Source organism: Aspergillus ibericus (genome assembly GCF_003184845.1).
Source record: "Aspergillus ibericus CBS 121593 unplaced genomic scaffold BO80scaffold_21, whole genome shotgun sequence".
In the NCBI taxonomy this organism is placed as follows: domain Eukaryota; kingdom Fungi; phylum Ascomycota; class Eurotiomycetes; order Eurotiales; family Aspergillaceae; genus Aspergillus; species Aspergillus ibericus.
Window position 1 is genome coordinate 471321 of NW_020292119.1, and position 16086 is coordinate 487406.

Sequence of the window (16086 nt, forward strand, 5' to 3'; positions counted from 1 at the left end):
CCTCACCGGGCGAACACCGTTCACTCTGTTCCCACTCGCCACCACTCTCACTCTCACTCACACTCGCACTCTCACCCTCCTCCTCCTATTCCCCATACGCAGTCTTTTCCGACGCCGGTACAGCGCCCGTCGATCCCTCGCAAACCGTCTCGCCCGACACACAGTCGGTCCACCTCCACTCCGTCCAAGTCGGCTTCTGTCCGGACGAAACCGTCATCGGTGCCGCGGTCCACCTCGTCATTTTCCGCCGTCCACCATCGCTATACGCACGACCCCAACTTCCACCCTCTTAATCTTCACCCCGACGAGCTACGTCGCTTATCCGCCATGGCTGCCGCTCGCGATGATCCCCGGAGCTCGATGGACGTCGACACCAACGATCCCCGTATAGGCTCGCCCTCCGCGGCCACCAACGGCGTCAATGGCACACACACCGAGAAGAGTCCAACCCCGCCCCCTCACCGGTCCAATGGGAACACCGCCGATGCCGACGCCTTCAAGCTGGCCGGCAACAAATTTTTCAAGGATGGAAACTACCCTCGCGCCATCGAGGAATTCAACAAGGGTAGGTTTTTTTTTTCTCTCTCCGCTGAGCAGTCCGTGGCAGTCATAGTAACACGAACCCCCACAGCCCTCGAGATTAGCCCGGATTCATCCGTCTACCTGTCCAACCGGGCAGCTGCATACATGGCGGCCAACCAATACCTGGCCGCCTTGGAGGACTGTGAACGGGCCTGTGTGCTCGACCCCACCAACATGAAGATCATGTATCGCCAGGCCCGTATCCTGACCAGTCTGGGCCGCCCCGCCGACGCCCTCGATGTGCTGTCCCGCATTGAACCCCCGGCCTCCGCCACGGACCGTGCGGCCGCTGAGAAAATGCTGCGCTTCGTCTCCCAGGCGGAAGAGGCTCTGGCCCAGGACCGCGGAGTCTCGATGGTACTGTTCTGCCTGGACCAGGCCCGCCAGCTCCTCGGCCAAGGAGTCAAGGAACCCCGCAAGTGGACGCTGATGACCGCCGAGGCCCAGTTGAAGATGGGCAACGACAACTCGTTCGGCAAGGCGCAGGACATTGCCATCGCGATGCTCCGGGAGAACAGCCAGGACCCGGATGCGCTGATGATCCGCGCCCGGGCGTTCTACGGCATGGGCGACACGGACCAGGCGCTGAAGCTGCTGAAGATGTGCCTGGGGCTGGACCCCGACATGAAGGTGGCGATCAAGCTGCTGCGGACGGTGCAGAAGCTGGTGCGCACCAAGGAAGAGGGCAACACGGCGTTCAAGGCCAAGGACTTCCGGCGGGCGATCGAGCTGTGGTCGGAGGCCCTGACGGTCGACCCGAAGAACAAGGACATGAACGCCAAGATCCTGCAGAACCGGGCCCAGGCCTACATCAACCTGAAGGAGTACGACAGCGCGGTGGCGGACTGCACCGAGGCCCTGCGGCTGGACCCCGGGTACGTCAAGGCGCAGAAGATGCGGGCCAAGGCGTACGGCGGCGCGGGCAACTGGGAAGAGGCCGTGCGCGACTACAAGGCGGTGGCCGAGACGAACCCGACCGAGAAGGGCATCCAAGAGGAGATCCGCCGGGCGGAGTTTGAGCTGAAGAAGGCCCAGCGCAAGGACTACTACAAGATCCTGGGGGTGTCGAAGGAGGCGTCGGAGCATGAGATCAAGAAGGCGTACCGCAAGCTGGCGATTGTGTACCACCCGGACAAGAACCGGGACGGCGAGGCGGGCGACGAGAAGTTCAAGGAGATTGGCGAGGCGTACGAGACGCTGATCGATCCTCAGTAAGTTTTTCTACAGCGGTCTTGTGACATGTGCTAATGATCTTAGGAAACGCGCTGCCTACGACAACGGCGACGACCTGATGGACCCGGCCGACATGTTCTCGCGTGGAGGCTTCGGCGGCATGGGTGGCATGGGCGGTATGGGAGGAATGGGAGGCATGGGTGGTATGGGCGGTATGGGCGGCATGGGAGGTATGGGCGGCACCCATATCAACATCGACCCCAGCGTGCTGTTCAACATGATGAACGGCGGCGGTGGCGGCGGCTTTGCACACGCCGGCGGACAGCGCGGCGGATTCCCCGGCGGATTTCCCTTCTAGACAGCGAGCATAAAAGTTGGTGCATCGTTGGGTTGCAGTGATTTGCTTGATTCCCCGCATGACAGAATGACGCGATAGACCTGGTGCCGTTGCTTGTTTGTTTCCTTTCTCTCATCCGTCGTGGACGGAGGCGTGTGTTATTGATCTTGCTACTTTCGGCGTTATATACCTGGGATGACTGATGGTTGGATGGATCTGGGTGTAGTTGAATATATGAATATACATAGTCTTGTACAAATCAATTCCCACGGAAGAGGATTCCGGGTCTGGATCGGTGGGTCGGCGTGATCGTCCGGGTAGCTTCACTTCACTTCTCTTCTACCTCCTGGCTTTCGACAATCCTCGATCCATCTACCGTGGCGCACTCTTCAGCAATCCAGTCATTACCTCCATCTGGTGCATTAGTGGCATCTCGCCAGACTCCAGGCTCAGGCACGATCAACATACCCCCGGTGACAGCATGAAGCCTGACAACATTCGATCCGATGGCTGCCGCCGGAATGTGGCGTCCGCCCCGGACACGACGACATCACTCCCCCAGGACGGCTCATGACTCTTCCCAGTTCCTCTTCTTGATCTCCCAGCCCATCCCCAGCCCAACCAGGCTGAACGGGCCCTCCCAGCCAGGCATCTATTAAGGTTGCATGGACCAAGTCCATCCGCAGATGATGACGTCGAGTACCCGACCACAGTGCCACCCCGGCTCGCGTCATGAAAAGACCAGCCCCTGTCGCCGATAGCAACCCTCGTCTGGATGATCAGAGCACCATCAGTCGGCAGGATGCCTGAGCAGGACTATGGATACCTTCGGACCATCAGCCTGGTCACGCAGATCCTGTGTCTGTCGATGGTGTCGATCTTCGTGGCGCTACGATTGCTGGTGGCCGTGAGGTACAAGCGCCATGTGGATGTGGAAGATGGTACGTGGATTCTGAAGCTATCGGGCTCGCTGACGGTTGCAGCATTCTGCTTTTGTTCCTGGGTTGTTCGCCTCGATTGATCTTGAATGATGGGCTAATTGGCTTAGGTCTTTTTCACAGCATACTGCATTTTAGCTCTCCTCTGTATATTCCCTCCATTCTCTATCTCCATTCTCTATACGAATCACTAACGAATGTCCAGTCGCAACCCTCGGCGGCAGCAAACCAATCTCATCCCTGACTCCGTCACAAACTATCGTCATCTACAAGGCACACCTCTCTTCCCCGCATCTTCAAACCGCCTCTAACTCAAGCAACCCAGATCTTCTACGTCCTAACTGTTTTATACGTCCCCATGGTCCTCACTGCCAAAATCACCCTCCTCGCCATCCTCGCCCGCATCTTCGTCCTCCGCCCCAGCCAAATCATCAGCGTGCGCGTCGTCCTCGCCCTCACCGTCATCTACTACCTCATCATCTTCTTCGTCAAAGTCTTCATCTGCACCCCCGTCTCCGTCTTCTGGCTCTTCCCAACCCTGGAGACCAAATGTCTCAGTAAATCCGCCATTCTGCTCGCCGACGCCGTCATGAGCGTGGTCACCGATCTCGCCATTCTCCTGCTTCCACTCCTCCTCATGTGGCCCTTACGATTATCCGCATTGAAGAAATGTAAAGTCGCGTTGATGTTAGGTGCCGGGGGTCTCGCTGTCGGGTTTAGTCTTTATCGATTAGTGTTGGTGATTCAGCAGATCAGGGAGTTGGATTCGACGATTGTTTATATGAAGATTTTGTTATCAGGGTATTCCCCCTCCCCAACAAACCTCTTTACCCTCACTTTCATTCCCTTCCACACACACATATCCATCAATCCATCATCCCCATCACCAACGATTATTTACCATACCGATCCACAACTGATATACTAACCAACGAACCAGAGACGCAGAAGGCGGCTTCGGGCTGATCTGCTCGTGCATCCCAGCCATCCACATCCTCCTCACCCGCCTAAAAGGAAAATCCTCCTCCACCTTAGAAAACTCCGTCGCCTCCGGCTCGGGCAATTCCTCGTCCCGAAGGAAATCCTCCCAAGGGAGAAAGAAATCCGGCTCCGGCAGCGGCAGCGGCACGATGGGCAGCGGGAGCGGGAGCGGTACTACCGCCATTGGAACGAATCCGATTAATAACCCGGATGCGTTTTTTGGGAGCGGGGCTGGGGTTGGAGTTGGGTCACCGGGACAGTCTGTAGGTGGGAGAAGGAGTACGGGTATTGGATCCCATGGAGGCAGTGGAAATGGCGGGATGGGCACAGACCCAAGAATGACATTCGCGAACGGAAACGGGGACATCTTCACCCACGATAACCATAATATCCACCCCGACCATGATCTCGAATCACGACAAGAGAATGAAGAAGATGAGGATGACGACTACATCGACGACTATCACGACTACACGATGATGTTTGTCCCCCGGACGAGAAGCAGTCGGTTTAGTTTGGAGTTTCGGGGCGAAGCGAATGGGAATGAGAAGCATGAGGATAAGGAGGGAGGTGGGGATGAGGAAGGGGGTATGGGAGGAGGAGGCTGGACGAGGATGTTTCGAAAGGTTTCGTGGGGTGGGCGGTCGAGGAGGGATTCGGGACATTGTGGGTGATTTTTTTTATCTATCTTGATTTATCCTTTTTGGGGGGTTATGTGTGAGAATGTATTATGTATTATATGGAGGAAGAAGTTGGGGTTGGGGTGTATGAGTATGAGTATGGAGAGGGATAGGGTTGATGTTTTTAGAAAGGTAGGGGTTGGGTATGTTTGGTTGGATTGGGTTGGTAGAGAGTGCTAGGAGAGTGACTGTACGATACTACGAACTGAGGAAGGTTGAAATGTATTGTGTATTGGTATGGGGGGATTACTACCAGTACTATTCTGTATTGGGTAGATGATTGATAGGATGGGATGGAGGTGGATTGTTCACACACTATGATGCTACGCACCTACTACACTACTCGCGGAAGTTATAGATATACACTGCAATCATTAATATATACATCATGCATCATATCAACATAGGGATATCTGAAATCAGAACAATCATACCAACATCATACTGGGAAAGCAAACAAACAGAGAATAAGAAATCGCATCACTCATATCCTAACCCCGACAGAATCATCCGACTCTCATTCACCCCCAACCCTGTCACCCCTAGTGCCCTCGACAACGTCCCCCGCCTCAATCTCTGTAATCCAATCGCCACTTTCCATCCCTCCGTTTCCTGCAACACAAACACATACCGTTTGCCTTCTTGGTCTCGTACCGAAGCCCGCAGCACATGAAGAATTCGTTGCTCTTCCCCGCCCCCTGTTGATAGTCGGCAGGTATTCTTACATACCTTGAGCAGATTGCCCAAGTACGCTTCGGATTCTTCCGGCGTGGGCTCGTTCGAGCGTCGGTTGAAGGGACCGGGTGGGGGCTTGGGAGGTTGACGCTGGTTGCCGTATTGAGGACACCACACTTCCACCAGGTTCATGGTCCAGGCTTTAATGTCCCATTCGCGTTGGCCGACCCCGCGTACTTCGTCGTCAATGAAGAGACCTTCTGTTGTTATCCGCAAGACGAGGCCGTCGGATACCATCCCCTGGCCGGAGACGAGCTGGGCCACAGGACTGCGGACGAAGCTGTTGTTGAATTCAAAGACGCCCTTGATGACGATCTTGTCGGGGTCTTTGGTTTCGTAGGCGCCGCGGTTGGACGGCGGAGGAGTGGTGCGGGCGGTAGATTGGGATGGGGCGTAGGAGGAGTCGGAGTAAACGGAGGACGCGCCGCCGTAGGGTCGGCGGGCGCGGTCTTGGGGTCGGAAGGAGTATGCACTGTCGGTGTCGGTGGTAGTGCTGCGGGTGTATGTGGGTTTCTTGGGGGATGGACTGCGTGGAGTGGACGTGCTGGATGCCTTCTGGTTGGCGGCAGCCGCAGCAGCTTCCTTGGCCGCCGCTTCTTGGGCATCTTTGGCTTTCTTCTCGGCGTACTTCTTCGCGGCCGCCTCCTTGAGGGCCGCAAATTTGGCGTCCGCCTCTTTCTTGGCTGCTGCTTTCCGTTCAGCCTCCTCCTTCTCCGCTCTAGCCTTGGCCTCCGCCGCCTCCTTCTCCGCTTTGGCCTTGGCTTCGGCGGCCTCTCGCTCCGCCCGGGCCTTGGCCTCCGCGGCGCGGCGCGCCTCTCGTTGGCGGGCTTCCGCTGCCCGCCGCGCTTCTCGCTCCCGCGCTTCCCGGGCCTCTTGCTCGGCTTTGGCCCGTGCTTCAGCCGCTTCCCGCTCCGCTCTGGCACGCGCTTCAGCTGCTTCTCGCTCAGCTTGTTTTCGCGCCTGTTCTGCTCTGGCGCGTGCCTCGGCGGCTTCTTTCTCCGCTTTCGCACGCGCCTCCGCTGCTTCTCGTTCGACCCTGGCTCGCGTTTCCGCAGCCTCCCTCTCCGCCTTGGCCCGGGCCTCGGCGGCTTCGCGCTCTGCTCGTTCGCGCGCCTCCCGGGCGGCCGCCTCCTTTGCGGCGGCCATCTCTTTCTCGAGCTGCTCTCGACGTTCCCGCAGCTCCTTTTCCATGGCCTCGCGCTCGCGCTGCTTCTGCTTCTCACGCTGCTCGGCCTCCCGCTTCCGCCGGAACTCCTCCATCTTGCGGCGCAGCTCCTCCTTGCGCCGGGTCTCTTCACGGGCCTTCTCCCAATCAGCTCCACTTTGGGGTTTGCTTTCAGAGCCGGTGGCAGACGAACCTGTCTTATCTGATCCGCCTGCCTGCGGCGGCGGTTGCGGGGGTGGTCCACCGGATCCACCGCCAGCATTGTACTGATTCCCGTAACCCGCACCGGGTGGCGGGTTGAAATTGCCCCCGTACTGTTGTTGACCTTGCGGTCCTTGTTGGCCTTGCTGTCCGCCGGGATGGCCCTGGCTCTGTCCCTGTCCCTGACCTTGTCCTTGGGCCCCGTGGCCCCTCGTGTACTCGCCTCCATTGCCCGAGGGTCCACCCGCTGGACCCCCGCTAAACCCAAAATTTGGCCGTCGTCGGCTCCCGGAATCCGATTGTGAATACCCCAAAGCCCAGCCGGCGACACCGAGTCCAATGGACAGCACCGCGATGCCCATGCCGCTGCCGCTGGTGACTGTGAGAGCGTACCATGTTTTCAGTATCGGAGACAGGGTGACCCATAGTAGGAGGACGAAGAGTGTAGACACGCAGCCGGCGATAAAACTGTTGCGTTGGGGCTGGAGGGAGGGGAGGTAGAGAAATCCGGAGCCGGCAGAGTGAGGGGGGATGATGAAAATATCGTAGTTTCCCGGAGGAAGATCGGAGGTCTTGCGGTATTCGCCCTGGGTGGTTTGGGGTTTCTCGCCGTGAGGGGGAGGGGGAGGAGGGCCGTCCATCGTGAGGTGCTAGGCGAATGATTCAATGGTTATATAATATATAGTAGCGTTGGTGGTGGCTATTGTAGGAGCGATGGCATTCGAGGCGACATGTTCAAGGTGACATCGGGTGTGCACTGGAATCCAGCGCGTCTATCCAGTGAGATGTGTTAGATGGATCAGGAACAGGTCGGAAAGCACTCACCTGGATGAGACAATAATAATAGGTGACACGATGGAGCAGAGGGAGGAAACAAAAAGCGACGTGGAGGAGGATCGCCGGCGGCAAGTAAGGTGACAACGGCTAGTCGGTTGGCTATCGCCATCCAGCGCTAAGCGGATCACAGCAACCGCAGCAAGCAAGTCCGCCTACTCCGTATCCTATACTCGATTGTCCGATCGGTGGGATAGATGGCTGCCTGTGTAACCTGGCTGATGTGGCAGACTGGCAGTGGAAGGGATGGATTGTGGAAATTGATGGGGAGTCAATGGCTGGGTTTCAGTGCGGTAAGACTGACAGGCTATACTTATCGATGGAATTCGCTCCAGCTGCGCCTACATTCTGAAGCAGGCTGCTGGATACCGAACTGTCCAGCCGTTGTCCTGCGATTTGGTTGACGATCGATGTGTCTAGTATGTGCTAAACTACAATTGTAGCACGTCCACATTCCAACGGAAGTCTATACAGCACAAGCAACGCCGCGAGCCGGCTGGATCTTCCAACCTTATTTGATCCTGGTCGGGGGAGATCAAGGTAATTAGCTAGAGTCTACCACGGATGTCACCATTCTTGCAGACTGCGATATTAGCAAGACAGCGTTGCTTGAGGCAGAAGCCGAGATCAATCCATGTTTGTTTTGGTTTCTCTCTTTGGGGCATCGCGCGGGGACAACGCTGCTGCTGATTGGTGGACCCCCACAGCTGCGATTGGCTCGATACAATTAGATAAGCAAATATATATTTGCTTCTGGTGATGTAGAGCCTGAGGCTTCTAGATGGTAACGTGACTCGATCTTACTATTCCGTAGTTATTGCCTATATTCACCGCTTCAACGACAAGGGAGGACCCTGTTGAAGCGCTTGACGGAGCCGTTCAGAAGTGCTTGATAAGGCCTTTTCAATATTTTAGAAGGTATCAACTGGATGCTTTGAAAGATATACCATAAGACGCTTACAAGATGCTTCGCTATGACTTGGGATGTAGGCGACCGCGGGTTGTCTGTAGTACTTCATACATGCCTGAGGCAGACACGATGAGTCGAATGGGCATCACAAGCTGAACATGAACGTCGTTCCAAGTCGGACCAAGTGGGAGATGGGTGAGATGAATTTCTCTGCAGGATACGCTGCAGTCTCTTCAATGGCAGTCTAACAGCTGTGCCGGGTGATCGCATGCGGCCCCGTGATCTACAGGAACCAAGTGATCACGGGGATTTACTTAGCAAGTCATTTGGGGAAGAGGAGGAGTATCGGGGCTCACTCCAGGTACTCCAGTCTCCAGCTCCAGCAGTTCTCCTGTCAGCGGTGGGTGGCAGCCGAGGGGCCGTTTCAGCCTTCAACGCCGCCGTACTGCCAGGCGGTGACTCCACGAACAGCCACTGGCGGCCTCCATCCCTCCTGGCCATTCCTGTCGCCTGCTGCTGCTGCTGCTACTGCTGCTGGCCAGTGATCCATCCGGCTCTGCTGGCTGCTGCCTCAATCCTCCTTTATCTGGTTCTCAGAAATCCTCTCCTCGATTTTCCCCCCCCCTCTTCCTTCTCTCCACCTCGTCTACTCCATTCCTACCTACCCCTGGCCTTGGTCAGGTACCGCCCCTTCCCCGCCGCCAACTGTCCTCTCTCGGTCGTCCTCCGTCCAACCCCGGCCAACTTCCCTTTGATGCAGCCATAGTCCGTCTCGTTGACCATCGCTCTCGTGCCCCTCGAGGGCCCGTCCCATTCCTCCCACCATGTCCTACCAGGCCCAGGCGGGTCACCCGGTCCCCGTCTACAACCCCATGGCCGCCATCAGCGCCCCCGCCGGCACCTTTCTGCCCGGAACCAAGGTCCAAGTCGGCAGCCATCGGGTCGTGGTCGAGAAATACCTCTCCGAGGGCGGTTTCGCCCACGTCTACGTTGTGCGCCTGCCTCAACCCGTTGATGGCTCCGATCGGGCGGTCCTCAAGCGCGTGGCCGTCCCGGACAAGGCGGCCCTGGCCAACATGCGCACCGAAGTCGAGACCATGAAGAAGCTCAAAGGGCACCGGCACATTGTCACCTACATTGATTCTCATGCGTCGCAGCTGCACGGTGGCGGATACGAGGTCTTTCTTCTTATGGAGTTCTGCTCCGGTGGCGGTCTGATCGACTTTATGAACACGCGCTTGCAGAACCGACTGACCGAGCCGGAGATCATCAAGATCTTTTCCGACGTGGCGGAAGGTGTCGCCTGCATGCACTACCTCAAGCCTCCACTGTTGCATCGAGATCTCAAGGTCGAGAATGTTCTCATCTCTCGCCAGGGGAGCACCTCTCTCTACAAGCTGTGCGACTTTGGCTCCACGGCCCCGCCGCGCCCGGCCGCCACATCCGCGGCAGAAGGCCGGCTGATCGAGGACGACGTCCAGCGCCATACCACGCTACAGTACCGCAGTCCGGAGATGATCGACGTCTACCGAAAGCAGCCTATCGATGAGAAGAGCGACATCTGGGCCCTGGGTGTCCTTCTCTACAAGCTGTGCTACTATACGACTCCGTTCGAGGAGGTGGGGCAGATGGCCATCTTGAATGCAAGCTACAAGTTTCCTAGCTACCCGCCTTTCTCCGACCGCTTGAAGATGCTAATTGGTAAGATCCTCCATGCGAGGTGGAGCCATGCTGACCGTTCCAGCCTGGATGCTGAAAGAACACCCCCAAAAGCGCCCGAATATCTTCGAAGTGGTGCGCGAGATCTGCCACATGCAGGGCAAGGATGTCCCGATCCGCGATGTAAGTGATGTACCTGCAGATGAAAGGGGAGGAAGCTCACCGGGATAGATCTATGCCAATCGCTCGACGTCGGAAGCCCGCCGGTACCAGGAACTCCCGCCATCACCCACCGAAACACCGCAGGTGGGTGCCGTCTTTTCTCCCCCGGTGCAGGAGACTCAGATCATTCCGGAGATTGCTCCGATGCGACGGGGCCGTCCGACAAGACCGACTCAGTCGCAACACAGCTCCGCCAAACCGAGCCCGTCCCCGTACCGCGGCTCCGGAGATCCCTTTGCAGTCCTCGATGCTGGCAACCGACAGCGGGAGTCTGCCGATGAGTTTGCCAACCGATTTCCCTCTCTGGACCAATTCCAGATCCTGCACGAGAAGGGGGGCAAGTTCGACTTCGAGCCCACCGTTTCCGGCACCAAAGCCGAAGACGAGGATCTGGCGCAGAGGCTTACCAACGCACTGGCAGACGACGCATTTGCCAAGCGGCCCTCGCCGGAGAATGAGTCGATCCCCAAGCCCGCGTCGGAGCCAACGGTCCTTCGACGCCCTCAGCCGACGCCGATCAAAACCAAGTCCTCGGAGGTGCTCGAGACCTACCGCGAGGATTCCCGGTCCCAGGTGCCCCTGTATCAGCCCGTTCCGCAGAAACCGACCATGGTCTCGACGGGCACGATGACCTCCCCTCCGGCGACGCCTGGACTGGAGTCCAAGCCATCTAGCCGTCCCATCTACAAGTTCCCTGCCGGTGACCATCAACGTCGGCCGTCCAGCCAACCGTGGACGGCGGAAACGGACCGGAAATCGGCCCGGCAGAGCAAGGTTCCGTCGCCTACCAGCTCCTCCTTTCCCAATCCAAGAGTCTCGGCCGACCGGGTCTCCGAGCTGTCCGCCTCACCGCGGCCATCCCTGGACGGGCTCCGACCGACCAATCTGGACGTGGAAGAGCCCGTCCGGTCCAAGTCGGCCAACAGTCGATCCCGGCCAGTATCAGTTCATGCTGGGGCGCGATTTGAGGTACCTCGCGGATCGGAGAGCGCACGCTCATCGCTCGACCTGCCGCGCCCGTCATACGATGGTGGCGCGCCCCTGCAACATGCGCGCACGGAGACAGACCAACCGTACGACCGCAACATCTCGTCGGATGTAGATTATCTGCGGGCGCGAGAAGAGGAGAGCAGCCGGAAGCGCGAGAAGCGGTACAGCGGCACGGCCAAGCACACCAAACGGTCAAGCCTGTCGACACTGTCACTGTCGGGCACGAAGACGCTGTTTGCGGGGCGGTTCGGCGATGCCTTCCGGCGGTTCGAACAAAGCAATCCGGACAGCAAGACGCAGTCTCCTGTGGCCGAGGAGTTTCCCAAGCCGGTGGTGCCAGCAGCGGAGGTGACGGCCGAGCCGGCCAGCGATCTGATCGAAATGGACAATGAGGACATCTCCCCCGAGATGCGGCGGGAGCTGGAGCGGCGGCGCCTCTCCCAGGAGGAGAAGCGTGTAGCCAGCGCGGCGGCGGAGTACCGCCGGCGGGTGGCCGAGGGCGGCGCGGGCGGCTGGAAGGGCAACGACGGATCCCGGTCGCAGGCGATCCAGAACAAGGTGCAGTCGCTGCTCAGCGAGTCGAACCGGGCGCCGCCTCCGCCGAAGACGGCGACGGGCTACGGGCGATACACGGACGAGAGCCCCGCTTTGCAGGCAAAGCCCACGGAGGCGCGTCCAGATACACGGGTGAACACCCGGGTGACTGGCTCGGGGTACACGCCCTCTGCGGCCTCGCCGGTGCAGGAACGATTCGAACCTCGCGGACTGTCGCGGCAGGAAACGGCGTCGACCGGATATGCGGTCTCGCAGCGTACGGGGCCGCGGCCAGCGCTACCACCAAAGCCCAAGGGGCTGCGGGTTGGTGCAGCGGAGAGCCAGGACAGCAGTTCCACGGTGACATCGCCGACGGTGGGGGGCGATGATTGGGAGGAGAACTTCAGCCGACGATTCCCAAGTCTGTCGGGATTAGAGATGGAGACGGAGATCGAGATGGCGCGGGTGCCACTGCGGACGCGAGAGGTGTAATGGTGTTGAGATATAGATAGAACGTAATCTGTTATACATAGGTAGACCTGTGCGATCAGCGAGCGAGCAATGCATTTACCAGTGAAAGTTAGTACGGAGTAGCACTGACAGATTACCGAAAACGGCTAGTCTACCCCGGATTGAACTCGCCGCGGTTCTCTCTTCGTCTCCATCTCTCACCACAATCCCACCATGGCTCCTATTCCCCTCAGCGCGGTCGACGGTGCGTCTATTTGGTTTCTCATTCTTCTCGATGAATGTTTTACTAACTCGCTTCCGCTTCCAGCCGACCTCAAAGATGTCATCCAACACCTGTTTGAGATCCAATCCGCGGTGCACGGCTACCTAGGCCCGGAGACGCAACAAGAGCTTGTCCGCAAAATGTACGCCATGTCTTCTTTATTATAAATCGTAAGACTAATTTGTGATGAATAGAAAAAACCTCACTATCGCCCTTTCAACCCTGAGCACCCACACCGCCGATACGCACCACGCCGATGCCATCCCCAACAGCAATCCGAACGACCCTCCCGTGCACAGCATCCAACTTCCCCCCGAGATCATCGATTACGTCGACGCGTCACGAAACCCGGATATCTACACTCGTGAATTCGTGGAGTTGATCCAGCGGGGCAACCAGGACCTGCGGGGAAAGAAAGAAGCGTTTGGGAGTTTCCGGGATGTGTTGGCCAGGGAGATGAGGGGAGCGATGCCGGAGGTGAGGGGGGAAGTGGATCGGGTGTTGGCTGCTACCGGGGGGGAAGGGAATGGGGAGGCAGGGCGTAGCTGAGGGGGTAATTTCAAGGGATAGAGGGGAATATTGGTTTGGAGTTGGGGATCCGTGAAGGGTTGGAGTTATGGTATTTTTATGAATGTTATTGATTATGGCTGATGGTGATGCTGAGGTTGGCGGAGTCGGAATCCATTGCCGACCAACCTTAGACTTTCGAGTCACAAGTCAGCAAGGTTCAGCCTTGTGGCCGCCCAGCGCCCCTGGGCTGGGGGGTGCTGAGGCTATTAATATCTCCCAGGCGATCCACGTGTGGACGCAAGGGTTGTGAAGAGATCTCTCTGATTCTGTGGCCGGTTGAGGGAAAAGACGTCTAGAATCACCCAGGAGGGCTATCCCAACATCACCCTCCAGCGTCCGCCCAGCTTGCCGGGCACACACCAGACCACCTCCACTGTCATTAATCTCTCCACCCGGAACAAATCCAATAAAAGACCACCAATGCAGCAGCGCAGCGTCACGTCGGGCCCCGCCCGTCAGCCGGGCAGTGGCTGGCCCCAGACGGAAGGGATCTGAGGGCCGTCGACCTGTCAGCGTCTCCATCGGAAGTGAAGTGGCCTTGCTGGATGCTTGCTGGTTATCATTAGCCATCGGAAAAAACAAGCCCTGCCCCGGATCCTGCATCTCCTCTTTTGGGGCTCGCTTAGTCTTTCCTCTTCTCTTCTTCTCCTCCTCCTCCTCCTCCTCCTCCTCCTCTTCTTCCTCCTCCTCTTCATTTCTCTCACCATCACAACATGGCATCATGATCACTGGCGCTACCGCCTCCCCCGGCAATGGAGTCGTTGGGCCGTATACCGGCCACAGCCTGGCTCTTCGCATCGTCATCGCTACCATGGCCGCTCTGTCGTGGTACAATGCTATTGAGTTGGTCATCCTCGTCTTTGTCACCTTTTCCCAGTACCGCGGACCCTACTTCTGGTCTCTGTTGATTTCGTCTTTGGGATTAATCCCCTACTCCGTCGGCTTTTTGCTGAAATACTTTGCCCTCACCTCGGCCACCGCGTTATCCATCACCCTCATCACCATTGGCTGGTATGCCATGGTGACCGGACAATCGGTGGTGCTCTACTCGCGCCTGCACCTGGTCCTTCCCAACCCGCGTGTCCTCCGCCGCGTCCTGACCATGATCATCGTCGACGCCGTGCTGCTGCACATCCCCACCTCCGTCCTCACCTACGGGTCCAACCTGGCCCCCAACAACACCGTCTTCATCTCCGGCTACAACATCATGGAAAAGATTCAAATGACCCTCTTCTGCCTGCAAGAATTCATCCTCTCCGTGCTCTACATCTGGGAAACCATCCGCATGCTCCGTCTCGACCCCGACCGCGGCAAGCGCAAGATCATGTACCAGCTGGTGGCCATCAACCTGATCATCATCTCGCTGGATCTAGCCCTCCTCGTCATCGAATACCGCGACCTCTACATCATGGAGACCATGATCAAGGGCGTCATCTACAGCATCAAGCTCAAGCTCGAATTCGCCGTCCTGGGCAAACTGGTCCTCCTTGTCCGCGGTGGCACCCACCTCCCCAACGTCTGGAAGCCCGACACCCCCATCTACTACCACCGACCTTCGCGTCGCGAAGACTTTCCAGATTTCGTCGACGCCACACGCGTCACCTCCGACCTGACCCACGCGGTGGCCCCGCCGGCTGCGCGACGCCGTGAACATCCCCGCATGGATTCAGAAGATGTCTCGATCGCCATGTTCGAGCACTCGGTGGAGAGTCCCCGGGTCAGCATGGTGCGCAGTGGCCGCGACCCGCCCACGGGCCACTCGGACATTTCGCAGTCGTGGAGTGGCGAGACGCAGACGAATAACTCGGCGGGGGAGCGGGAATTGAGTCCGACGGATTTTACGGATTCGATTCAGAAACAGAAGAGTATGCCGAGTAGTTTATGATTGATGATTATGAGGTCATGCCGGTTGTATAGTATGGTGGTTGTTTGGTAGCGAAGATACCCTTGTACCATGGACGTACTGCATCATGTTTTATGCTTTTTTTGACATCATTTATTTACAAATCCTCCTCGTACATACATAGTAGAATAGTAGAATACATACTACGTACATAGTAGAATAACGATCTGAGTAGGACAAATGGAACCTACTAGATACATAACTACCGTCACGCAATGAGTCACCTTCCCCTCACTCTATCTACCAACACCAAGCACAAGCACCAATAACACAAACCCCTCACCAATCCTCGTTCCACTAATTTTTAACCCACCCACCCAATCCTACATAGTACATTGATAGTAGTATTTCTAACAGGTAAAACATGCCCATGCCTCGTGAATCACGACAGTGTATCTATCTTACCTCGGGTACTCCGTACTCCGTATAGTGGAGACCAATCAATAGTGGGTGGATCGGTACACAGTACCACTACCCGATGATATCATGCTCCCCAGCCCACGCGCTCATTATGAACAAAGGACAAAGGATTCCTGCCCCTCTTTGCTGCTAGTACGGAGTATGATATGATTGCGTTTGTAAGCATGTCAGATAGGAGGTTATGTAAGATGTGTATGTAATCTGTGTGAGGGATTATACAGTGGACTATGTACATAGGGTCGGGGATATCCGGTTCTATGCATGGTATGTAGACAGTGTGGTGTATGACATCATGCGATGGTACCTGGTATATATTACGGAGTATATATGTAGATAAGTGTATGGAGTGGGATGAATGGATGGTGAATAACGCATGTAGTACAGTGCTATTATGCATGGAAGATATTCAGCACGGAGTTCGTTGGTGGTATCTAGGATTCCTATATCCTCCATTCCTGGTTACTGTATAGTCTAGAGTGCGTACGACTTGGATTATCTTATTGCATGGTTTCTTATCAT

At 57.1% G+C, this 16086-nt stretch overlaps 6 protein-coding genes across 6 annotated transcripts; 5 read left to right on the forward strand and 1 right to left on the reverse strand.

Moving 5' to 3' along the window:
- Positions 1–327: 327 nt before the first annotated feature.
- Positions 328–2113, forward strand: BO80DRAFT_356361 (DnaJ and TPR domain protein; the record flags this gene model as incomplete). The annotated part of the gene is made up of 3 exons (XM_025715787.1): positions 328–565; positions 632–1793; positions 1840–2113. The coding sequence occupies 3 exons, from the start codon at positions 328–330 to the stop codon at positions 2111–2113; spliced, it is 1674 nt and encodes a 557-aa protein (XP_025575056.1).
- Positions 2114–2894: 781 nt separating this feature from the next.
- BO80DRAFT_455620 (uncharacterized protein) lies at positions 2895–4353 on the forward strand (the record flags this gene model as incomplete). Its single annotated transcript, XM_025722120.1, has 6 exons — positions 2895–3033; positions 3154–3177; positions 3236–3303; positions 3356–3831; positions 3971–4274; positions 4315–4353. The coding sequence occupies 6 exons, from the start codon at positions 2895–2897 to the stop codon at positions 4351–4353; spliced, it is 1050 nt and encodes a 349-aa protein (XP_025575057.1).
- A 726-nt stretch (positions 4354–5079) lies between these two features.
- BO80DRAFT_425543 (uncharacterized protein) lies at positions 5080–6856 on the reverse strand (the record flags this gene model as incomplete). Its single annotated transcript, XM_025719542.1, has 2 exons — positions 5080–6728; positions 6785–6856. Coding segments are annotated over 2 exons (1622 nt in total), but the record flags the coding sequence as incomplete, so codon positions are not given.
- Positions 6857–9051: 2195 nt separating this feature from the next.
- BO80DRAFT_382923 (putative serine/threonine protein kinase) lies at positions 9052–12525 on the forward strand. Its single transcript, XM_025716907.1, has 3 exons — positions 9052–10237; positions 10281–10378; positions 10427–12525. Exons 1-3 carry the CDS (start codon positions 9361–9363, stop codon positions 12431–12433), a joined length of 2982 nt encoding a protein of 993 aa, XP_025575059.1. The 5' UTR covers positions 9052–9360; the 3' UTR covers positions 12434–12525.
- Positions 12526–12529: 4 nt separating this feature from the next.
- On the forward strand, positions 12530–13594 carry nut2 (mediator complex subunit NUT2). The gene is made up of 2 exons (XM_025724967.1): positions 12530–12816; positions 12869–13594. The coding sequence occupies exons 1-2, from the start codon at positions 12626–12628 to the stop codon at positions 13221–13223; spliced, it is 546 nt and encodes a 181-aa protein (XP_025575060.1). The 5' UTR covers positions 12530–12625; the 3' UTR covers positions 13224–13594.
- Positions 13595–15284, forward strand: BO80DRAFT_96385 (uncharacterized protein). Its single transcript, XM_025724966.1, has one exon. The coding sequence runs from the start codon at positions 13966–13968 to the stop codon at positions 15127–15129; it is 1164 nt and encodes a 387-aa protein (XP_025575061.1). The 5' UTR covers positions 13595–13965; the 3' UTR covers positions 15130–15284.
- Positions 15285–16086: the final 802 nt, after the last annotated feature.

Coding starts and splice junctions, on each gene's coding strand:
- BO80DRAFT_382923 (XM_025716907.1), top strand. CDS start 9,361: ATGTCCTACCAGGCCCAGGCGGGTCACCCGGTCCCCGTCTACAACCCC. Junction 10,238..10,280: donor CCGCTTGAAGATGCTAATTG/GTAAGATCCTCC, acceptor TGACCGTTCCAG/CCTGGATGCTGAAAGAACAC. Junction 10,379..10,426: donor AGGATGTCCCGATCCGCGAT/GTAAGTGATGTA, acceptor TCACCGGGATAG/ATCTATGCCAATCGCTCGAC.
- nut2 (XM_025724967.1), top strand. CDS start 12,626: ATGGCTCCTATTCCCCTCAGCGCGGTCGACGGTGCGTCTATTTGGTTT. Junction 12,817..12,868: donor CAAGAGCTTGTCCGCAAAAT/GTACGCCATGTC, acceptor TGTGATGAATAG/AAAAAACCTCACTATCGCCC.
- BO80DRAFT_96385 (XM_025724966.1), top strand. CDS start 13,966: ATGATCACTGGCGCTACCGCCTCCCCCGGCAATGGAGTCGTTGGGCCG.